Source organism: Moschus berezovskii, chromosome 25, assembly GCF_049115385.1.
Source record: "Moschus berezovskii isolate FMDL1 chromosome 25, NW_MosBer_1.0, whole genome shotgun sequence".
Taxonomy (NCBI): Eukaryota; Metazoa; Chordata; class Mammalia; order Artiodactyla; family Moschidae; genus Moschus; species Moschus berezovskii.
In genome coordinates this window covers 43,606,833-43,631,396 of record NC_142484.1, presented here as the reverse complement: position 1 = coordinate 43,631,396, position 24,564 = coordinate 43,606,833, and the positions used below count along the sequence as shown (strand labels likewise).

Below are 24,564 nucleotides of genomic sequence, written 5' to 3'. Positions count from 1 at the left end.
TGGTTCTGAGTAGATGGGTTCATATTTCATTCCCTCAAAAATTAAAAAGAATAATTTTAATTCAGCAGTAACAGGCTTAAGAATTTCTTAAACAAATGAAAAAAACTGGTTCATAAGAATTATGGTATTAGAATTCACTCTGAAACTATAGACTTACCTTAAAATCATTGGAATTGGTGAATGAACATGAGTGATTCTATGAACTTATGATTCCATGATATAAAAGGAAAGTATTAATTTTTTAATGGGAAGTCCTAGACAGTTTTTCCATTTAGTATGATACCTAAAATTTGATTGAGAAACTGCTGTAGAACATGAAGAGTAATATATTTGTAAGGAAAAGATGGGCTTTCTGCCTTTAAATTGTCCAATAGTAATCCAGACCTGATGATGGCTCTCAAAACATTGGTAACACACCAAATACCTGAAAATAAAAAGAAATTCTGCACTCACTCTGATATAGAAGTGAAAATTTTTATTAACCTCAGTTATTTATTTTGAAGCACAATATATCAGATGGCTGGCTTCCCTCGTAGCTCAGGGAAAAAGAAGCTGCCTGCGGGAGACACAGGTTCAATATGTGGGTCTCAAGGGCCCCTGGAGAAGGAAATGTCAACCCACTCCAGTATTCTTGCCTGGAAAATCCCATGGACAGGAGCCTGGTGGGGCTACAGTCAAAGAAGTTGCAAAAGAATCACACAGGGCTCAGGAACTAAACAACAATATTAGATGGAGCTGTGTGCTTATTGATTGATGGATTTGATGAATTTGGCTGCACCAGATCTTTCTTGCACCACGAGGAATCTTTAGATGGGGCATGCAAACTCTTAGTCACCACACAGGAATGCTGTGTCTTGGCAGGTGAACGCTTAGCTGTGGAATGAGGGCTCTAATGCCCTTATGAAGGACCAAATGCTGGTCCTGTCCACTGGGAGCATGGAGTCTTAGCCACTGAACCTCCGAGGAAGTCCAAGAACTGGTTTTATTGTGACTTGGAATTTCTATGTTTCCAAATGGGAAAACTTTTCTGATAGTAGAGCAAATCTGATATGATTGGGAGTATGTTGATGTGCTAATCAAAGAAATGGATTCCCCTTACATTCCGTTCCGATCAGTCGCTCAGTCGTGTCCAACTCTTTGCGACCCTGTGGACTGTAGCCTACCAGGCTTCTCCGTCCATGGGATTCTACAGGCAAGAATACTGGAGTGGGTTACCATTTCCTTCCCCCTTACATTAAGGTCACTTAAATTGAAGAGTGTCGTTGTCAAAGAGAAGAGAAAATTCAATTGTTAGAGTTCTCAGAACTGAAAGTTGTAGTTAAACAAAGATTAGTGTTATGCTTAAGAGTCATTTTTGTTAGAGATGAAGGGACTGAGTTTTAATTTAATAAAATAGAACATTGAATGTAAGTACCTGTGTTTAGTGTAGATACACTGTGTGTGATACTCTGTGTGTGATCTGTCGTTGTTTCTCAGGTTGCTCTGTCAGAGGCGGTAAGAAGACTCTTCTTGTGAGAGTGCAGGAGACACGTGCAGAGAAGCGCTTCCCCTGCCAGTGCCTGAAGTACCTGCACCTCCTCCATAGGTCAGTGTTCCTATTTGTTCATTTCTTATGAGCTTCCTATGAGACATGTTTTGTCATCTTTGTATCTCAGCCAAAACACAGAGTCCCTGGCTTATTGCGATAGTGAAGTGAAAGTCGCTCAGTCACGTCCAACTCTTTGCAACCCTGTGGACTATCCAGTGCACGGAATTCTCCAGGCCAGAATACTGGAGTGGGTAGCCTTTCCCCTCTCTAGGGGCTCTTCCCAACCCAGGGATCAAACCCAGGTTTCCCACATTGCAGGCAGATTCTTTACCAGCTGAGTCACAAGGAAAGGGTCTTGTTGTATGCAGTTGTACTTAATATGCCTCATTATAATGTCTATGACCTCACCAAAAATTAAATATTGACCATTTAAACCCTTTTTCAATCCTTACATACACGTGTTTACCCTTCTCCTCTCTTCATCTTCCCTTTGTACTTCTATTACGTGTTTCTGAGATGAATTATGTCAACTTTCATCTCAACTGCACATTCAGTCTAGGGCCATCTAGACTTTTCTTAGAAGGGAGCTGTGCTCAGAATCCTAAGGACTGTTACTGTTCTAGAGAAGACTGCATTCACAGTAACATTGAATTAAAAGTGCAGAATTCTTGTCTACACCCTGCCTCCCCAGAATAAGCATGTGTTTCCCCCCGTTATCACATTATGTCTCAGAGTGGTGTGTTTATTATGATTGAGAAACCTCCACTGACACTTCATTATCACCCAAAGTCTATGGTTTCACATTAGTGTTCATCTTGGTGTTGTGCATTCTGTTAGTTTTCACTGATGCACAGTGACAAGAGTTCATGTTTATAATATCCAGAAGTGTTAGACTGCAGAAAGTCATCTGTGATCACCTATTCATCAGTCCCATCACCCTAACTGCTGGGAAGCAAAGTTTATTTCACTGTCCTCATATATTTCCCTTTTTTCCATATATTCCTCTTTCTGGAATATCTTATAGTTGGACTCAGGAAGTATGAATGCTTTTCAGCTTAGCTTCATTATGAGAGATATGAACAAAAGAATACTCCGTGTCTCTTGCTGGCTTGATCTCTCATTTCTTTTTAGAACTGAGTACTATTTCTTGGCCTTGATGTACCAGAGTTTCTTTATCCATTCATCTTGTTTTCAGGTTTTGTGATTATGACCAAAGTGGCTACAAACATCCCATTGCAGGTTTTTTTTTTTTTTTAATGGATATAGGTTTTCAAATGATTTGGGCAAATATAAAGAAGCATGTGTCCTGACTTACGTGGTAGGAGGATATTTAGTTTAGTAACAAATTGCCTTATTGTTTTTCAGAAGGCGTGTACTATTTTTCATTGCCTTAGGAAATGAATCAAATTTCCTGATATTCCACCCTTCAGTACTTGGTCCTTCTTGGGGATTTTGACAATGCTTGTCTGTGTGCTGTGATATGTCACTGCTATTTTAAAGCCCTCTTGCTTGTCAGGCATTTTTATTTTTAACTTCCCTTCCTTTTCACTTGAGTGAGTCCCCAGGCTTTGGTTCATTTCTATGTGAAACCCACTGTGGTGAGACTAGAAGGCAAGTTGGGGTCGGGCCTGAAGATTTTTAATTGTGAACAGAAGCTTCATAATGCTCAAAAAGACTCTCAACTCAGAGGCTGGGCGGGTTTTCATTTATGTTCTTGAGGGTAAATGAAATGACAGAAGGGACGTATCCCAAGCAGGCTGTGCTTCTCTCCTGTGTCACATAGGAGACTAACTGTCCTTTTCTTTCTCCACAGAAACGGAGGATCGCATACACTGCAGGACTTCAGAAATAACTCACCTGCTGAATCTTGAGAGTGAAGAAGCTGAAGATTCTGCTGAGATGTCTGAACTGCTGGGATCACAGAAGTGTCCCAAAGACCTAGAAATGGCGATGCCTAAACACCAAGATGACTGGTCCAAGGAAGACATTGTGCAGTTACTGGAAAGTATGGAGAAAAGCATTCCATCCAGTGACGGGCACACGTTCAAAACAACCCAGTCAATGATGGACTGGGAAAAAGTAGCTTTTAAAGATTTTTCTGGGGAAATGTGCAAACTCAAGTGGTTAGAGGTTTCCCATAAGGTGAGAAAGTTTCGCACGCTGAAAGAATTAGTCCTGGAAGCTAAGGAAAATGTTAACAATCCTTCCAAAAAACACCAGAAAACACAAGGAAACACCAGAAAACACAAGAAACATGCTTATTTGTTCAAGAAGTCGCTGAGAGCTTACCGCCACATTTCCCAAATGATGCAACCCCAGTACATCCAAAAACACCCCAAGATGAGCAATCAGGAGCTGACCAGGGTTCTGTCTGAGGAACACAGGAAGGTGCCTGAGCCACTGAGGGTGAAACACGGTCAGGATCTTGAGAAAGAGAAAAAGGATTTTAGGGAGAAAATAGCTCTGTTCAGAGCACAGCACCCTGATCTAGTCTCAAACCCTGAGAAGTCTGCTGTCCCCCAAAGAAGGGTAATGAAAGTGCCAGAGAAGTTTCAGGAGAATGTTCAAAAAGCGAAGTCTCCTTCAGAAAACCATTTACCCATGATGTGGAAATTCCACGGAGAGCCCAAGAAGCCCCCGATGAATGGCTATCACAAGTTCCACCAGGATCTCTGGTCAAGCAGGGAGCTGAAAGTGGTGCCCCCGAGGGAGCGCATGGTGGAGATCTGTAGACGCTGGCAGCGGGTCCCCGAGGACCAGAAGGAGCTTTATAAGAAGCAGGCGGAGGGACTGCAGACACAGTACAAGGTGGACCTTGATCTCTGGCTCAGGACTCTGTCTCCTGAAGAATATGCTGCTTACAGAGAGGCGACCTGTGCTAAGCGTAAGAACATGAGCGTGACGGGGGGCCCTAACCCCAAGATTAGAAGATTGGGTCTGCAGTCCCCATCATCAGAGAATCTGCAAGGAAGGCTTAGAGAGGACCCGAGGTGTCAGGCTGCAGAGTCAGAATCATCAGACATGACTGGAGAACAGTCTCCTGCCTCAGGGAGATCAGAGGAAAATGAGGAAGAGGAGGAAGGCAACTCCTCAGCCCCCAGCAGTGAGGATGAAGATTGCGATTCTGAGCCGGAGGAACACGGTCCCAGCTCTTTGTCCTCAGGGGACTCCTCTGACTCGGATTCCAACTGAGTTTAATCCACAACTTGAAGGGACAGAACTTTCAGCAAAAGTCCATGGGCTCTTCTCTCTATGCCTTTTCATTGCCTTCCTTCTTTCCTTCCCTCTTTATACAAAGTGGGACCTGCTGGGAAGAAGGCATCTTGTGCTGTAATGTCTGGCCTTGTGCTGTAATTTCTGGCCTCTCCATCTACCCCACATCCACCCCGAGAGAAAGTCAATGCAATGATGCCTTGTGGAATAAACCCTGAGCTTACTGGGCTGCGAGGCACCCTGGACCAGACTGAGCTCCCTGAACTGGAAAGTTTTCAGCCCATGTCTGAATTTCTGCAGGTTTCTGCCCCAACCCCTTCCTCCTGCTCCAGGTTGTCAGTGAATCATGTTTTCACCATAGACTCAAGTTGTATTATATGAAGACTTGTATAGTTTGTGTGTCAGTATTTTAGTTCCAGTCACTAAATTGTTTTGGAATTCATCTACCACTATGACACATTTTTATTATTTTGGCTTATTGATGTATTTGAAAGTGTATTTAAAGCAAGTGCCATATAATTAAACTTCTTTTTTTCTTAACTTTCCTGGCTATTTGCATTTTTGATTCTCATGGACAATTAGTATCACACAAGTATTGTTCTTGTATATGATAAGTGTTGAATTTGGAGACTTCTTCTTCATCCATGATGTCTTAGAGGAATATTTTATTCCTCATGAATATACAGTTGGGGAACTTACTGTAGAGCACATGGAACTCTGCTCAATTTTGTGTGGCAGCCTGGATGGGAGGGAAGTGTGGGGAAGGATGGACACAGGTATATTCATGGCCTAGCCCCTTTGCTCTTTACCTGAAATTACCAGTATATTATTATTTCTTTTCTCTCTCTCTCTTTTTTTTCTTTTACAGATTAATTTACTTATTTTTCACTGAGCTTGATCTTCTTGCAGTGCAGGGCATGTTTCCAGTTAGGGGGAGCTGGGGCAACTCAGTGCTCTGGCTTCTCCCTGGGGTGGTTTCCCTGGTTTTGTAGCAGGGCCCTAAAGCAGTGGCTCAGCAGTTGTGACATGTGGGCTTTGGTGCTCCAGGGCCTGTAAGGTCTTCTGGGACCAGGAATCAAACAGATATCCCCTGCATGGGAAGGCAGACTCTGAACCACTAGACCAGCAGTGAAGAACTACCACAGAATTATAACTGGATATACTGCAATACAAAATAAAGACTGTTTAAAGACACAGGCAGGAAAATACAAATACTAGATGAATATAGGCTACAATTCTGAATTTTCTAATAGAATGAGACAACATTGGTTAAAATATTAAAATATGTATTTATCTGTTGCTTCACCTATATATGAACTGGGAATACAACTCCAGTCTTATAGGATCTAATTTAAAATTAGATTTAGTGCTTCCAAAATGACTTGCTCACAGTTCTTTCACACCCACAAAATGTTAACTGGATTTCTCTCCTCTAGGAAAATCTAAACATATCTTTTGGTTGAAAAGACTCAGGGAGGAAAGCACAAAGCACTGCTCACTGCCTGCCAGACAGCTTCTCCCTTTTATTCTAGAAATGGGATTGAAGTCAGGAGTCTAGCAACTCAAACCCAGAGATGCTTCTGCCTCTTCAACTGTGGGACCCAGCTGCTCCATGTCATTAGACCTTCTTTCCCAGAATCTGCCCAGCCTGCACTTTTGACCCCTTCACTGTAGGAGGACAGGAGCGGGGCAGCAGCAGGAGGCAAGTGGTGTGGGGGTGGGGCGGTCAGGGACTCACCGCTCAGGATTCTCAGGCGGCCATTTCCTCCTCCAGGAGATCTTCCCATGCGAGGGATCAAACCCAGATCTCCCGCATTCCAGGCAGATTCTTCACCCTCTGAGCCACTAAGGAAGCCCGGGCTTGGCTCTTAAATACTGCCATGAGATAAAATGAGTCTACTTTCAGGTGGTGACCCACGTTTTAGTCGACAGTTTCCATCGAATCCCTGGAACCCAGGTGAGTGGGGACAAGACACTGTGGGTTGGGAACAGGTCTTGGAAGAGCAGGTCAAATGACAAAAATATGAACAAAGTAAAATGTGACAAATATGCTTTATTCAATGATTTTACAGAGATTGTAGCCAGAAAAGTGTCTTCTCAGGTGGCTCTGAGGAACTGTTCAAAAGTTATAAGGGGAGCCAAAGTACATAAGGTCAGGGGCTGAAAAGACATTCAGAAAGCATCAAACGATTACTACAGATGATGAACATGATACATCTCAAATTAATGATTTCCATGCTTTGAAACAATTGTTATTTATTTATTTGTATAGTCTTATTTATCTGTTTGCTTATTTTGGCTGTGCTGGGTCTTCCTTGCTGAGCGCAGCCTTTTCTGGTGGTGGCGAGCAGGGGCTACTCTCGAGTTGAAATGTGTCGAATTCTCCTTTTGGCGACGTCTCTCATCACAGAGCGTGGGACCAGGCTGTGGGCGTCAGTGGTCACGGCCCCCAGGCTCTAGTCGGGTGCTCAGTAGTCCTGGTGCTTGGGCTTAGTTGCTCCACAGCCTGTGGGGTCTCCCTGGACAGGGATCCAACCTGTATCCCTGGCTCCAACCAGTGAATTCTTAACCACAGGACCACCCGGGAAATTCCTTTTCATAATTTTCTCTATGAAAAGAGGCAAGAATCTGGGCTTATTGAAGTCATGTTTATGATATGCATCTTTACTCCCTCAGGACACCATCCTGTTTTCCTCTCCTTGAATTCCCCTCAGGGCACACTGTCTTGACTGGGGGTTGGTGGGGGGGGCTGCAGTGGATAACGGCCTTTTGCTGCAGCATCTTTTGTTTACTGAAATTACAAGTGAAATATTACCCCCAAGCAAAAGCTTAGGAGAAGACTGGAATAGGAACTGAGTTGCTGTTCAGTTGCTCTGTCGTGCCGTCTCTTAGTGACCCCATGGAATGCAGCATGCCAGGCTTCCCTGTCCTTCACTAACTCCCACAGTTTGCTTAAATTCATGTCCATTGAGTTGGTGATGCCATCCAACTATCTCATCCTTTGTCGACCCCTTCTCCTCCTGCCCTCAATCATCCCCAGGATCAGTGTTTTTTTTTTTTTGCATAATGGTATATATTTAATGGTGTTTATCATTAGTTATTATAATTTTTTAATTAATTTATTTATTTTAATTGGAGGCTAACTACAATATTATAGTGGTGTTTGACAAACGTTGGCAGGAATTGGCCATGAGTGTTCAGGCGATGAGTTGGCTCTTCCAATCAGGTGGCCAAAGTAATGGAGTTTCAGCTTCAGCATCAGTGCTTACAATGAATATTCAGGATTGTTTTCCTTTAGGATTGACTGGTTTGAACTCCCTGCAGTTCAAGGGACTCTCAAATGATAACCCTGTATACAAGACAGCAAAAGAGACACAGATGTATAGAACAGTCTTTGGGACTCTATGGGAGAGGGTGAGGGTGGGATGATTTGGGAGAATGGCATTGAAACACGTATGTTGTCATATGTGAAACGAATCAGTAGTTCAGGGTCGATGCATGTTATAGGATGCTCGGGGCTGGCATGCGGGGATGACCCAGAGGGAGGATAAAGGGAGGAGGGAGGTGGGAGGGGGGTTCAGGAGGGGGAACTTATGTAAACCCGGGGCAAATTCATATCAATGTATGGCAAAACCAACCAATATAATATTGTAAAATAATTTGCCTCCAATAAAAAATAAATTAACTACAAAAAAAAAAAAAAAGAGTTTTCTCAAGCACTACAGTTTGAAAGCATTGGTTCTTCAGTGCTCAACCTGCTTTATCATCTGCTGGGGTCCAGCCTCGGCAGAGTCCAGGGGTACCCTCAGGATGAGCGGTGTTGGCGAGAAAAGAAAGAAAAATTAAAAAGGCGAAATGAGTCTTGGTAGAGTGCAGAATCAAGACTGCTTTATTTTTTTTCATCAGTGCTTATATACCCTAAAACCGGCAATACTAAAAAGGGAGGAGGGATTGTCTTGATACAATTGTGCCAGGAATGCAGTCATAGACCATCTTCTAGAACAGTCAGCACCTTCACACAGAACTCTCAAACAATGGGCTTTTAAGACATCAAGGCCACAAGGCATGAGAAAATGGCTTTATCTGCGTAGCAGTTAGTCAACTGTAAAAACTATTAGCAAGCCTTATCTTGGGAGCCTCAGTTCTGGGCAGACTTAGTTTTATGCCAGGGGTGCTTTGTGCAGTCCTGAGCATTCTAAATTCTAAATTGACAATTATAACCCCAACAGGGCCAGAAGGATTAGGATGTTCTGTGTAAAAATATTTTCTTCATTCCTGGCCTGTTTATAGGGCCCATACACCCTCAGGGACTGTATTACTGCCATGCAAAGGATTCAAGGGGGATATTTGAGCAGGAGTCAGAAGAATTCTTAGAAAGCACAGAGGACTCCCAAGCATCAGAAGAAGAAGAGACGGAGGCCTGGGAGTAGATGATGGGGTGGCCCTGAGAAATCCCCGGAGGTCTGGACGGCCTTGCGTGCCAGCTCCTCAAGCCAAGACCTTGTCATGGGCGGGGTCTCTCTTGCCGGCTCCCGATAATGATACAACTCTCACATTCATACATGACTACTAGAAAAACCACTGCTTTGACTGGAGAAAACCCTGCACACACCTGTACCTGTAAGAAGCTCATAATCTCTGCAATGGCCCTGGACAATATCACAAAGGTCCTGAATATGGTGCAGCTGGACTGTATCCAGGAGGTGCAGGTGACCTGGATCTGGCATCTGTCCATCCTGGCCACATTTGCTCCTCGCCTGGGTCAGACGAGCAACGTGCAGAGATCCAGTCTCTGCAACATTCATGGTCTACCCATGAGGAGCAGCAGCAGGAAGTTGTCATATTTCCCCTTCAGTTTCTAAGTGGCACCTCTCTGTCTGGCCTCCCCCTCCTTGTCTGAACCTGCCTGGACCAGATGCTCAGGTGAGGGTGGACCGCTGCCTGGGAAACAGTGAACACAACACTGGCATGTCAAGCACACTGGGTCCTGTGTGGCTGTATCCTGAGCTGTGGTATCACTTCACCTCAGAAATCAATGGGGAGGAGTAGAGACAACAAACTAGAAATCTATGGAAATTTATGGATGGGGCAGTGTGGATCCAGTGAGGGCGGGCATGGGTTCTTCCTTAGAAAGGGAAAGCTATGTCAGATGACTAAGAAAATACGTAAGTGAAGAGGGCATTAAAGAACAGAGGTCACCTCAGACCCGAGCAATTTGAAAGAAAAGGTCTGAGGAATTCCCTGGTGGTCCAGTGGTTAGGACTCTTCTCTTTCGGGGCTGAAAGTCCAGGTTTGATCCCTGGTGGGGGAAGAATTTTTACAAGGTATGCGGTGTGGCCAGAAAAGAAAAATGAAAACAGAAAGTTTGGAGAGAGACAGAGAGAAAAGCTCTGTGCTTACCAGATTTCTGAACACAATGAACTTGTCTCAAATCACCAGTCCCTAAAAGAGTGCCTTTTGCTAGAGACAAGTTAGTTAATAATTAAGAAATGCATAATTCTGAGAGGATCGTAGTGGAGCAGGAGCCAGAGACCATAAATACCTGCAGGTGGTTTGCAGATGAGGCAGAGCGGTACTGCCAGGCCAAAATGAGACAGGTCATTCTGGGTGCTGACCTTCAGGAGGCAGTTAGTCGGACCTTATCTTTGGGTGAATCACCTATCTGACAAGTTTAGATCAGCTGCCACCCTGGATTCTCAGACCTAATTGCTTGCTTTCTCCCCAGATGCCTGAGCACCCCCTTGGCCCACCTGGCAGTAACTAACTGGCAGCTTACACAGTCAGACTTGCCCCATCTGTCCCAGAGCCCAAACATGCGTCAGCTCGAAGGCCTGGATCTGAGTGCGTTTACCATGACGGACTTTAGTCCTGAGATCTTCCACGTTCTTCTGGAACAAGTTGCAACCATCTTCCAGGAACTGAACTTAGAGCAGTGTGGGATGACAGAGTCCCAACGTGAGTCCGTCCTGTCTGCCCTGAGTCACTGTTCCCAGCTTGGGACCTTCAGTCTGTGTGGGAATGTCCTCTCTGGCCATCCTGGAGAAGCTTCTGAGTCACACCACTGGGCTGAGCAACTTAAGTGATGAGTTTGATCCTGCCTCTCAGGAGAGCTGCAGCCCTCATGGAGCCCTCCACCTGGGCCGACTCGTCCAGCTTCAAGAGAAACTCATTGAGATTATGTGGGATTTAGGACATCCAAGGGCCATCTGGCTTAGCTCCAGCCTGTGTCCTCACTGGGGCAATAAGACATTCGATCCCGAGGAGCCCTTTCTGTACCACTGTTACCTTCCTCCTAACTGGATGCATCTGTCAAAGTCTACTTCTGGTCACCTGCAAAAACCAATCCATGGTTTCAGACATCAGCTCAACGTGAACAGAAAGGAAAGGTGATCCTGCAGGGATGCTGGATTGCAAGGGGAAATGTAGACTCAGGGAGGTGTTAGAACTTTGGGGGATATGTATTTATACAATCAAATACGCACCTCAATTTTTGGAGCTGCAGGTGGGTTTGAGACCCACATGTTTGAATTTTCCCTGGGTAGATGCTTGTAAAGAAATTTTCAGAAATAAACTTTCATTGAAAACCAAGTGCTGCCTTTCCTGATTTAGTACTCTCTTTTTCAGAGTATACCTCAGCAATCTCCAGTTATTGATTTCTTAAAAAACACTACGTTGTCTATGATCCAAAACCTTAACATTCCTGCACATTCTTTCTTCTGTTAAGAGCACTTCTTAGCCCTTTGCTTATTTTTTTGGCTTTCCTGTTCCTCACTGTCTCCCAGAGTTTGACCAATTTCATGTCTATTCCACTGGTGATAACATCCAGCCATCTCATCCTCTGATGCCCTCTTTTCCTTCTGCCCGCAATATTTTCCAGCATCAGGGATTTTTCCAATGAGTCAGCTATTCGCATAAGGTGACCAAAATACTGGAGCTTCAGCTTCAGCATCAGTCCTTCCAACAAATATTCAGGACTGATTTCCTTTAGGATTGATGGGTTTGATCTCCTTGCTGTCCAAGTGACTCTCAAGCATCTTCCCCAGTACTACAATTTGAAAGAGTTAGTTCTTCAGTGCTCAGCTTTTCTTATGATCCAACTCTCACATACATACATGGCTACTGGAAAAGCCATAGCTTGACTATAAAAAGTGGTGTAGGCAAAGTGGTGTCCCTGCTTTTTAATATGCTGACCAGGTTTGCCATAGCTTTCTGTCCAAGAAGCAAGCGTGTATTCTTCAAACCTCAGAACTTTATTGTTTTTCTTGCTCAACTCAGGAAATGAAACAGATATAGTAACAGATATGGTAATTACCACAAAGATGGAAATTCATATCTGTGAGCATCTTGATTAGTATGCCAAGGTGTCCAGAGGGTTATCATTAAGATGAAAGCACTGGTGATTGCAAAGTTCTGGGAATTTTTATTGTATTTCCACTCAACTTTCTGTATTTTATTGAATAGTCTCTGTTATCAGATGCTTTTCCATGACCAGTGTTGAAAATAAAGGCATAATCTTTTTAGAAAATCTAGAGCAAGAGCTCAACATTCAGAAAACAAAGATCATGGCATCTGGTCCCATCACTTCATGGGGAATAGATGGAAAAACAGTGGAAACAGTGTCAGACTTTATTTTGGGGGGCTCCAAAATCACTGCAGATGCTGATTGCAGCCATGAAATTAAAAGACGCTTACTCCTTGGAAGGAAAGTTATGACCAACCTTGATAATATATTGAAAAGCAGAGACATTACTTTGCCAACAAAGGTCCGTCTAGTCAAGGCTATGGTTTTTCCCGTGGTCATGTATGGATGTGAGAGTTGGACTGTGAAGAAAGCTGATCGCCGAAGAATTGATGCTTTTGAACTGTGGTGTTGGAGAAGACTCTTGAGAGTCTCTTGTACCGCAAGGAGATCCAACCAGTCCATTCTAAAGGAGATCAATCCTGGGTGTTCATTGGAAGGACTGATGCTAAAGTTGAAGCTGCAATACTTTGGCCACCTCATGCGACGAGTTGACTCACTGGAAAAGATTCTGATGCTGGGAAAGGTTGGGGGCAGGAGGAGAAGGGGACGACAGAGAATGAGATGGCTGGATGGCATCACCGACTCTGTGGACATGAGTTTGAGTGAACTCCGGGAGTTGGTGATGGACAGGGAGGCCTGGCGTGCTGTGATTCATGGGGTCATGGAGAGTCGGACACGACTGAGCGACTGAACTGAACTCAACTGACTGAGAGCAAGCACACAATGAATCGGGGAAATAGAAATAGAGGTTAAGAAGCTCGCATGAAGAAAAAGAAAGAGGAGCTCAGTTATTTAGGTTTCACAGATAAAGAAGAATACACAGAATTTACTTTCTCTGACATAGTTCACATAGCATAATGCCCTCAAAATTCATCCTGCTTTGTGGAATATGGTAGGATATCTTTCTTTTCATGGCATATTAATACATATATACACACTTATGAGAAAGAAGTTCGGGAGAGATGCTTCTATCTGTAGCATTAGAAAGTGTTTTTATTTGGGAAAAACTAAAAAAGTATGGTAAAAAAATGGAGTTCTTTTTCATAAGTAATTTTCACGGACATATATATTGGCCAGAAGAATTATTTCTTCATATGTTTGTATTTGTGGTATTGGTACCTGGGCTATCATTGATTTTCTCCGAGTTGGCATTTTAGTAAATAATATTTCACCAAAGACTGATGATAAAGTTTTCTATGGACCATGCATTTACAACCATTTACTGATTTGCCAGTCTCTGTGATCAGTTATGAGACCACAGGGACACTGTTCCTTACCATTTATTGGACAATATCTAACTTGGGTGTTTGTTAAGAAAAAAAAAAAAATTAGTACATATTGGTATTTTACAATCCATCAGTTTTGCTCCTTTCAGATAACTTGAAACATTCCGTCCATGCAAACAGATGCACATGGAAGCTTAGAGTAGCTTTATTCTTCATTGCCAAAGCTTGAAGGGAACCAAGCTGTCCTTTAGTAGGTGAAAGAACCAATGAACTGTGATATATACAGAAAACGAAATGGTATTAAACCATGAAAAGTCATGGAGGAAACCACAATGTCTATTACTGAGTGAAAGAACCAATCGGAGAAGCCTACATACTGTGAGCCCAACTGCATGACATTTTACAAAAGGTAGACTCAGAGAACAATGAAATAATCAGAATTTTTTCCAGGGGTAGAGGCGGAGGAGGGATAAACAGGCAGAGCAGACACTCTGTGATTGTACAATGTCCTTATATACTTGTTAGAAGTCAGAGAACACAAAACACCAAGAGAGAAGCGCTGTATAAACTCTCCACTTTGCGTGATGATGATATGTCAATGTGGGCCCATCAGTTATAACAAACATACCGGTAGAATGCGGACTGTTGACAGCTGGGGAGGTGATGCGTGTGGACAGAGAAGGGTTTAGTGCAAACTCTGCACCGTGTCCTCTATTTTATTTGAACACAAACCTGCTCTTCAATGTAAAGTCTACTTTGAAAAGGATAATTGCAATCCAGTTCTGAAATCTTATTCTAAATATTTTTAAAGAAACTGTGTTTTGAATGATCTTTGAAATCCATTTTAAAGATGCTTTTCTTTGGAGACTCCAAATCCACATGCATCTTTCCACTAAATTTTCTTTATAATTTTAAAAAAGTGTATATCTTCTACTTTTATATAATGTGTGTTAGTCACTCAGTCATGTCTGACTCTTTGCAACCCCATGGACTATAGCCCGGCAACTTGTCTGTCCATGGGAATCTCCAGACAAGAATACTGGAGTGGCTTGTCATTCCCTTCTCCAGAGGATCTTCCCCACCCAGGGATAGAACCCTGGTCTCCTGCATTGCAGGCAGATTCTTTACTATTTGAGCTACAGGGTAGTCCTTATGTTTATATAAATCACAGCACAAATGCATTTACATTACAGCAGATGTTTATAGGATGCTGAACCCCACAGCCCTGCTTGCAACATTAATTCATGTCCTCTGAGCTGATGTACCAGCAGCCTAGGAGTCCTGAGGCTCAGGCTGTCTGTCCCCAGAGAGGAGGGGAATCTTTCCTATGACCAACTCTTGCTCCTTCCTCTGATGGCTACTAAAGCAGCTTGGGGGGATTCTGATTCATTCATGGCCTCATGTAAGTGCTGAGCCCTCCTCCTTTCCTTCCTGTTATAGGAATACAGAGTAAGCCTGAGGAAGGAAGACTCCTGGGGGTGTCTGATAGCGAGGGAAAAGAAGGCAAGAACTCATTTACTCTACAAGGGAGCCAAGGTCTGTTGTGTCCTTGAGCTCTGCTCCACCACTGGTGCCATTCCTGAGTGTGAGCACCCTTGAGTGCTGGCTCCAGCCCACATGTTCCAGAAATTCTGACCAGTATTCCATGAATCTAGCACCTGCTGTTTGCACCTTCTATGAGGAACAGGAAATTACAGGGATGCATTCCCATCCACACAGACTGCAGCCGCAGTCTCAGAAATAGACCCCAGACTCCCTGTCTCTCCTCACCTGCTTCCTCGCCGGCTCCCCTCTGTGCCTCTCTGTCCTCCAGCTCCCTTTCTCCCCCTCTCCTCTCCAGGTCTCCACCTCCAGTAGGATGAAGCCTCGCGGGAAGAGGATGGGGCATGTTCTCTCAACCCCCCTTGCATCTCAGGCACCCTTGCATGTCAGGAAGGCATTTCCCACTGTGAGCCCAGGCCTTGAGCCTCTCCATTGTCGCCCTCAGAGCCCTTGGGTCTGGCCATGTGTCACCCACTTGGCCCACCCCAGAGGTCTCTTCCAAGATGCTCAGAACCCTGTCAAGCTCCCTGGATCTGGTTCCCCTGGAGTGAACCTTCTGGGCAGCAGGACATCAAGTGCTTCCAGTGCTGCTCTTAAGGGCCCCACATGAGGCTGGGCAAGGAGGCCCCCCAGAGGCAGGCAGACAAAGGGACAGGCTTGCACCATGATCCCAAGGTCTTGATGTGCCCCCCATGGATTACATCCATGAAGAGGGGTGGGAAGAGCTCCCAGGGCAGAAACTCCAGATAATAGACCAAGGCATCTTCCCTGAGCAGGTGCATTCTTTCCAGGTCCAGGAGCCTACGGGGTTCCGGACACTCATCCTGACTCTGCTTCAGGAGGAATCCTGTGGAAAATGCCAGTGAGCATATCATCCATGTCAGGCCAAGCAGGAACACAACTAAGACAATCTCCCAACCCTTCAGAGGAATCTACTCAGGACTAAGGCACTGCTCTGGCAGGGGTGGACATGCCTCAGTTAGGCCACATGCCGTTCAGGCCTCGATGGGCACAAAGCTATAGCTCTTTCCCTATTAGATTCAGAACAAGACTCTCACAAGTACCAATCCGGAGGAAAGGCAACCACCAGCCCATTCATTTCCATACAGTGCTTTGATTAATCCAAGTCCCACCTGGAAGAGGTAGCAGGAAGACTGAAAACTCCCTCCAGTGTTTGTGAGGGGATGACGTCAGAGCAGCATTTAGAGCCCTAAATCCATGAGAAGAGGAAGGTCATGTGACCAACATAGCCTCCATCCTCAGTTACCCCGAACGTGAATGTCATTTGGGTCAGAACTGTGTAGGTTAAATCATGAAACAAAACTCCAAAAAGATATTTTAAATATATATGTTAAATGTCTTTAAAAGATATTTTAAAATGATAGAAGTTAAAGCACTAATTAAAATGTTTGAGTTCAGGCAAAACTACACTGAGAGGCAAAATAAACCTGAAGTGTGTTCATTGGAAAGAACTGATTTTTTAATAACTCTCCCTGAACTAGGGATACATGGCACCCTTCAAGATTAGCAAACCACTAGTAAGAGAAGAGCGGCCTTATATGAGGGTGGTAACTTACTGCTCTAATGTGCCTGGTGGGGTGCTCAGACCTCAAACCCTGTGAGAACACCTCTGCTGTGTCCAGAGTCAGGAAATTCTGCACCTCTTCTCCAGGGCTTGAGATTGTTATAAGTCTTTCTTGTTCTATCATCTGTGCCACTGCTAACCCAATCAGAACAGTATATCTGATTAGATTACAGAGTGACCATTGGGTTGACCCTGATTGGATCATCATACTTCTCTAGATGAGTTGATTGAATCATATACACATCACCAAACAGAGAGTGATGGAGTGGTCAGGTAATCAAGGACCTATTCACTGATTCACTTCACAAATATTGACTGTATTCTACTGATATGGACAGTTATATTACTGTGGGTCAAGCATGAAAGGGATTATTGATTCCTGCCCTTGGACAAGAAAGAACAAAAATTGACAGAATCATTGTTGGGGGAATTTTGGTCAAGTCAAAATTAGAAAAATGTCCTTGAATTAAAACAGCTTCATGAAAGCAGTGGTGTTGTCATCAAAGAAAACAAAATACACTCATTCCTGTATGAGATTTTCACTCAGTGTTTTTCCAGTGGTCATGTATGGATGTGAGAGTTGGACGGTGAAGAAAGCTGAGCACCGAAGAATTGATGCTTTCGAACTGTGATGTTGGAGAATAATCTTGAGGGTCCCTTGGACTGCAAGAATATTCAACCAGTCCATCCTAAAGGAGATCAGTCCTGGGTGTTCATTGGAAGGACGGATGTTGAAGCTGAAACTCCGATACTTTGGCCATCTGTTGCAAAGAGTTGACTTATTGGAAAAGACCCTAATGCTGGGAAGGACTTGGGGCAGGAGGAGAAGGGGACGACAGAGGATGAGATGGCTGGATGGCATCACCAACTCTATGGACATGGGTTTGTGTAGACTCCGGGAGTTGGTGATGGACAGGGAGGCCTGGAGTGCTAAGATTCATGGGGTCAAAAGGAGTTGGACACAACTGAGTGACTGAACTGAACTGATTATGTAGGAAACACAGGAGATTCTGAGCCTATTTGGACAGCAAGGGAAGAGCTCTGGGGGATGTGATTGGTTTTCTAGGCCTAAGCCAAGCTTTCTCTGAAGGTGGACAGGTCAAAACCTCAGTGAGAGTAAGAGTGGTTCTGGACAGTGCGAAGCTGAGCATTCCTAAAGGGACATCATGAATGATCCCAACAATGGAAAATAAAGGTTTCTTTTTCATTTTTATATTTTGAGAAACAAGAAAGTTTAAATACTTACTCTGGGTGATATTAAGAGAGTAAAAGAGGGCTTCCCTGTGGTTCAGTCATAAAAAATCTGACTGCCAGTGCAGGAGACATGGGTTTGATCCCTGGTGTGGGAAGATGCCATATGACATGAGGCATGTAAACCCGTTTGCCACAACTGTTGAGTCTGTGCTCTAAATCCTGAGAGCCAAAACTACTAAAAGTCAAGCACTCTAGAGTTTGCTCTGCAACAAGAGAAGCCGCCTCCATGAGAAGGCTGCGCACCATGACTAGAGAGGAGCCCCCTTGCCCCAGCCTGAGAAAGGCAGGAACAACAGTGAAGGCCCAAGGCCACTAAAAGAAATGGAGAAATGTCAAGGAAAAAAGACAGGAAAAGAGAGAGGCTCAGAGGAGACCCTGTCACCTGAGAGGCTGCTCTTTCCCAGAGACTTGAGATCAGCACCGCACACTGAGGGTGGGCACTGCGGGCTCTTTGGGAACTTGGAGTCAGAGAAGAAATGACCTGCTTCAGTCCCCAATAGCCCTGCTTCAGTCCCCAATAACCCTGTCATCCAGAGGTTTTGTTTTTTTTTGTCTCACTGAGGACACTTTCCAGATGGCTATTTCCCCAGCCATTTTTCAGGGGTCTTAGAAGTCAAATAAATCATAATTTCACTGGCCCCTTTTCTACTGTATTTAGATGATTACTGTTTCCTCAGACCTAGCTAAATCCACACAGATTCTGATCACGGTGACACCATTAGGCCCAGAAATAAAATTCTGCTATTTATCTTCGTAAATACCAACATATTTTCTGCACTTAATACTAAAGCTCTTAATGGTGTTAGCATTTCGCCACGTTCAGGGATGACTCTCACTTTGGGACACATCATACAAGGATTTCTTTGAAGTTGAATGTCACATGCAAAGGGAGACCCTTTCTCCATGTGCCTCTCACCCACCCCAGTTATTTGATGCCTGAACAATTCTTATACACCTCTGACCACCAAGGTGAAGACTCCCTGAACGGTGTTCTCTGTCACTTTGGGAAAGATCGCTTTCCCCATATTTCTCTCATGTATATACATGGCCTTTACATAAAATAGCATTAAAGTGGAGTCTACTCAAGTGACATTTTAAACATAAACATGATGAAAAAGAATATATATGTGTGTAACTGAGTCACTTTGTCCTGCAATTAAGATGAGACACGATAATTTAACTAAAATTATTTTTAATTGTGTGTTTAAGTAAAAACACAATGATTTAACTGTATTTCAGTAAAAACTTTTTTTAAAAAACCTGGGACTTCTGTGGCAGTCCCAAGTTTAAGAATCTACCTTACAATGCGGGGGATGCCTTTCATCCCTGGCCCAGGAATGTCTCTCATGCCTCAGGGCAGCTAAGCCCATGAGCCGCAGCCACTGAGCCCATGCGCAGCAACAAGTGAAGCCCGTGGACTGAGCCTGTGCTAAAAAATGGGAGACATCACCACACGGAGAAGCCGAGCACTGTGACAAAGAGCAGCCGCGGGCACCACAGCTAGAGAAAGCCGTGCAGCAAGGAAGAGATAAAAGCAATCAATCAACCAAAACAACGGTCTCTGAAGAGAGCTCATGGGCTGATACGGAGCTCTGCCACAGTGGCCAGATTCCAGGTTGGTCATTCTCGGGTATGCGGGCATCTGGGGGATATTCAGAAGGACCTTTCCTGCCTGAGCTGTCATCAGCTGTGCCAAAGAAAACCAGAGACAGACACGGGGCTAAGTGTTGAAGACAAATTTTATTCAGGATTATGACAACAGACGGCCAAATGGGCTTCTTTTGACATTCCAGATTTGATAGTTTGGAACACAGTTAGGAAAAGCCAGCATGTAAAATATTTTTTTCAGAATTCTCACCTTACAGATACAAAAGCCCTTTTAGGAGGAACTTGCATTTATTGCCGTGTTTCTTTGAGATGTAATTGTTCTACCTGAGCTTAGGTGCTTATGACTTTGTAAATAAAGATGAAGGATTTATCCTTTTCTTTCTAGCTGATTCCTCCAGGATTTGGCTTCTTCAGCTCCCCTGTGGACTTGATGAATTACTGCCACCAGATGACAATTGATTTTCACTAATCATTATTTAATTTGTTCTAACTTGTTTTCAAATTGTTTATGTCTTGTGCCTCTCTTCACTGTATTATGAATTTATAAATGTAATGAGCTATGTACCTTATAGCCCATCAATTTTATAAAATTAGTGTCTCCTGCAATACACAATGGGAACCCAGGCTTCTAACATAGCTAAATATCTTGAGGCCATCAATCATATCTAAAACCACATAGAGAATATTTGTAATAGTTCATATCTAGAGATGAGAAGGGGGAACAAGGGAAAATATTTCCTGCATCTTTATAGACTAGTGAGGCAGGAGATCCAGAGAATCTTAAGAAATATTTTATAATAAATCTGCAACTGATTGAGGGAGAGAATAGGGAGCTGAGGATAAAAATGGCCAACTAAAAGTTATATGGTGTCTATTACAGACATCTTAATATACATCTTGATATGCTGATGTCAAAACATGCTCTACTAGTCTTCCTCGATTGGGAAGACCAATAGTAGGTATGGGAATAAAATGAGACTCTTACTGACATGACCTAGCCTTCAAAAGACATACTTCTGAAATGTGGTATAAACATAACACAACCATGTTTCATGCCTGTATGATTTTAGTATTTTTCTCGTAGGAATATGCATGTAAGTACCCACTCTTGACAGGGAAGTGCTGCTGAGGACCACTGAGTGTGTTTCCTTTGCTGTTTGTATTAATCCATAGAACCAAGTAACGAAACCAGGAGGAAAAAAAGATACCTAGGGAATGAGGGAGTTTCAGATCATAGGCAACAGAGTGCTTCCACTCCACCAGTAACTGGAGATCCATGAGATGTAAATACAGAAAGTAGAATAATATCATGGACGGCATTTATCATTTACACTGAAGGTCTCTTTATTTCCGATCACTTCTACAAGTGTGCATACAGAAATAACTCGCACATGTGTGTCTCAGACTGTATCTTCCAGAAATTCAGTTTCATATTTGACTCTATAAACACATCTCTAAAAAAATCACATCAACTCCACAAGTCAACAGGCCCTTTTGGAATCCTGCACCCCTGCTGGATCACGTTTTCTCAATCACACTGAGCTAATATCAGAAACCAGGGCTGTGTTTTCCCTTAATAATGGATACATGTCCTAGATTTCAGTTTTCAAGTGTCCAGAAGAAAGCTTATGATAGAAGCAGGGTATTACAGAATTATGTGCTGGGACTCAGGTGACCACACATGTCATCACCACAGTGAGGACAGGGGCTGGGGCTAACCCAAATCTTCCTGGGACGTTCTAAGTCTGTAAGGATCGCCCTCAGCTCAGCCTTCATCTGAGCAAGTCTCTCCCGGTGAAGGACACCCAGAGAGTTGTAACTCTCCCGAGGGGCCGGATAAAGCTCCAGACTTAAATCAGGGAGCCTGTCAGTATGACGCAGGAGACTCTCCAGAACGGCCATGGAGATAAGATTTCCGCACATGCTGAGGACCCTGAGCTGGGAGCAGCGGCTCAGGGTGGGCAGAAAGGCCGTGAGGTGGACGTCTGTGATCCCACACAGGTTTAAGTCCAGTTCTTCCAGAGTGCCTGCAACTTTCTCCAGTAGAACTTGAAGGAGCTCGGGACTAAAGTTGGTCAGGGTAACACCACTAAGATCCAGGCCTTTCAGCTGACAGATTTTTGGACACCAGGATAGATGGGTCAGGTCTGATTCTGTAAGCAGGCAGTTGGTGATTGAGATGTTGTCCAAGGGGGTCTTCAAGCACCTGGCAGGGTGAGGGGAAAAAGCAATTAGATCAGGGAAACCAAAGTGGCAGGTGAGTTCCAGAGGAGAAGTCAATGATTGGCCGAAAGCTGATAAAGTTCAATACCCAAAATGCCCAATCTCATTCTAGGCTGAGTCCCACCATTTTCTTAGTGTGACTGGATCACGTTCACATGATCTTGAAAGCCGTCTTTCCTCAGTTGTCAAGCAGAGTACAATACACTCTACTTCCTTAGCAGGATGAATGGAGATAATGGAATGCACTAGAACATGATCAGAGGAGAGCGTGACACAAAGTGTCCATCAGGGTGGACATCGCTGAATGTTAGTTCTGGGAGATGAGCTAAAAGTGGCTTTTCATTTAGATTGCCACTCTGTGGGTGACATGCATGTGCGTACACCTCTGGCCAGGTGAGGCTCTTGGAATACGTACAGAAACAAAAGACCCCACCTCATGCCCTGGAGCTGCCAGTCTTTAGGGACTCCCTGCCCTACGACATCTGCAAACTTTCCATCACTTTTTATATTCTTTTGGCTCTGCTTCTTTACCATCATCTCCAGAACCATGCATTTCCCGTATATTAATTACCTTATATGCAACAAAAGACCACCTGTTACTGACTTGGACTTTAAAACAGGCTCCTTGTGGTTAGAGGTTAGTGACCATGGAGTTTCATTACACAACGCTCAGGCTGATGTGATTTTACCTCTTCAATGCCCCTTTCGCTTACCTATTACATAAATCTTCAGACAGAGAAACCTCTCCCCAAAGAAGAAATCACATACACACCTGCACTAGATCTATGCTCCTCATTTGTGGGTTCCCAGCATGGTGTCCCTTTCCAGAGCTTCTGTAACAGATTGACCCCACCTGGATCACTGTGCTTCTGTAATACTGCGTTTCACTGTGGAGCAGCAGATGAGACACTGCCCTAGATATTCTACCACTGTGTCCACTGTTAATCAGCCACTGGCGGAGCCTCACCTGAGCATCTGGTCCAGACGGCCTTCAAGGAAGGACGGAGCTTCCATACGGAGGTCCCGGAGGTCCCACAGCAGGAGAATCTGAGAGGTCAATTGCAGAAGATTCTGATGGTCCTGCTCCTCATCAGCAGACCCACGAATGCGGGAGAGAATGAGACTCTGAACATTGCTCATCTGACCCAGGAAAGGAGCAAACCGGGCCAGGGTGGACAGCTTCTGGGTGAAACTCAGTTTCACCTTCTGGACACAGTCCAGCTTCACCATCCTGAGAACTTCCTTCATATTTTCCTTGGACATTGAAATAATCTTCATCTTCTTACAGCACAGGTGAATGGAGGCTTTTCTCTGCTCCACCCACCTGAAGAGGTAGGTGAGGAATTTCTCCAGGGGCTTTTTCTTAAGACAAAGTTCTATGTACACTTCTAAGGGAGCCAAGGGGTGCCTTTTCCTGGACATGTCCTCCGCCACTGGGGCCAGCAGTGAGCTTGAGGGCTTGTGGTCCTTGCCTTTAGACCACATGTTCCAGAAGTCCTGGCCGGTATTCCTTAGGTCCAGCACCCGCAGCTTGCACCTCCTGTGGGGAAACAGCAGACGGGTGGGGTGAGAGTCTTCAGAATCCACCCTGAATGAACCCGCAGCCTCAGAGTTTAGGCAGCACTCCAACTCCCCATCTGCGCTCCTACTTCACATTCCCGCTCTCACCTGCTGTTGTTTCTTTCCTTTCTTGCTCCCTCTCCCCCAGCTCTTTTTCCTCTTCCATCCTTCCTATTATGTTTTTGTAAGGGATTTCCCAAAGTGATCTCAGCAATTCTCAAGGCCTCTGAGCGTTTTCAGAAGCCTCTTGTTCACCACTTGGTCATCCACTCTGCCTGGCACCAGGTGTCTCTTCCAGGACATCCAAGACTCTGCCAGGCTCCCTGGATCCAACTCACCTGGGGTGAACCTTCTGGGCAAGCAGGACATCAAGGCCATCCAGCACTGCTTGTAATGTTCTTCGGGGAGGCTTTTGCATCAGGCCCCCCACAGGCAGGCGGGCAAAGGGCCAGGCTGGCACCATGGCCTTCAGGGTCTCCCTGCGTCGGCCATAGACGGCAGCCATGAAGAGTGGTGGGTAGAGCTCTCTGGGCAGATACTCCAAGGTGGAGACGGCTGAGGGCTCATCTTTCAGCAGGCCAACTGCTGCCAAGATCACGAGTCTGGGAGGGTTGTGAACACTCATCCTGACTCTTCTCTGAATGGAATCCTGGGAAACTGCAAGGGGACAAGGCATCCCTCTCAGAATAATCATAATCATTAGGATAGTCTCTCTCCCCACACTTCAGAGAAATCAAATCAGGACCACAGCCATTGCTCTGGCATTGATGAACCAGAATGGAAGAACTCGGTGTGTCTGGATTCCAGTCGGGGTTTGTGGCCATAAAGCCAGAGCTCTCCCTATCCTGCCACTAGAGCAAGAATCTAACAAGTTCCAGGATGGAAGAAAGCCAACCTGTGGCTCATCCATTTCCATCCTCTGATTTCCTTAATTCATTTCCCTCTTGCATATCTGCACCAGGAAACTGAAAAAGCTGACTCCCTTTGTTTATCTGGTGAAAAAAATTAACTATTGCTTAAAGCCCAAACTATGGGGACAGGAGTTCATGTATAACACAGCTTCCATCCTCAGTTCCCAAAGTCAACTTAGCTGGGAAAGATTGAGATACTTTTAAAGGAATGCCATTTGTGTATACAGTAAGAATCTTAAATGTCAAGAAACAGCATGCCAAACAGATGTCTTTAAAAAAAAAAAAAAAACTGCTGGTTAAGACTTTTAAATAACATAAACCAAAGCAAAGAGTCAGACACGACTGAGCGACTGAACTGAACTGAACTGAAACCAAAGCAATATCAAAATATT

General features: G+C 44.4%; 3 protein-coding genes across 3 annotated transcripts; 2 read left to right on the top strand and 1 right to left on the bottom strand.

The window, feature by feature from the left end:
* The first annotated feature begins 3,472 nt into the window (after positions 1–3,472).
* On the top strand, positions 3,473–4,720 carry LOC148773903 (upstream-binding factor 1-like protein 1). The gene has a single exon (XM_088832217.1). The coding sequence runs from the start codon at positions 3,473–3,475 to the stop codon at positions 4,718–4,720; it is 1,248 nt and encodes a 415-aa protein (XP_088688343.1).
* Positions 4,721–9,656: 4,936 nt separating this feature from the next.
* On the top strand, positions 9,657–11,131 carry LOC148773902 (melanoma antigen preferentially expressed in tumors-like). The gene is made up of 3 exons (XM_088832270.1): positions 9,657–9,664; positions 10,467–10,696; positions 10,749–11,131. Exons 1-3 carry the CDS (start codon positions 9,657–9,659, stop codon positions 11,129–11,131), a joined length of 621 nt encoding a protein of 206 aa, XP_088688396.1.
* Positions 11,132–21,131: 10,000 nt separating this feature from the next.
* On the bottom strand, positions 21,132–23,961 carry LOC129548382 (PRAME family member 8-like). Its single transcript, XM_055414905.2, has 3 exons — positions 23,600–23,961; positions 22,669–23,241; positions 21,132–21,684 (listed from the first exon to the last, which is right to left on the bottom strand). Exons 1-3 carry the CDS (start codon positions 23,959–23,961, stop codon positions 21,132–21,134), a joined length of 1,488 nt encoding a protein of 495 aa, XP_055270880.2.
* Between the last annotated feature and the right edge of the window lie 603 nt (positions 23,962–24,564).

Coding starts and splice junctions, on each gene's coding strand:
- LOC148773903 (XM_088832217.1), top strand. CDS start 3,473: ATGGCGATGCCTAAACACCAAGATGACTGGTCCAAGGAAGACATTGTG.
- LOC148773902 (XM_088832270.1), top strand. Junction 10,697..10,748: donor TGGGATGACAGAGTCCCAAC/GTGAGTCCGTCC, acceptor TGGGACCTTCAG/TCTGTGTGGGAATGTCCTCT.
- LOC129548382 (XM_055414905.2), bottom strand. CDS start 23,961: ATGATTATGATTATTCTGAGAGGGATGCCTTGTCCCCTTGCAGTTTCC. Junction 23,242..23,599: donor GCCCAGAAGGTTCACCCCAG/GTGAGTTGGATC, acceptor GTTTCCCCACAG/GAGGTGCAAGCTGCGGGTGC. Junction 21,685..22,668: donor CGTCTGGACCAGATGCTCAG/GTGAGGCTCCGC, acceptor TCACCCTGCCAG/GTGCTTGAAGACCCCCTTGG.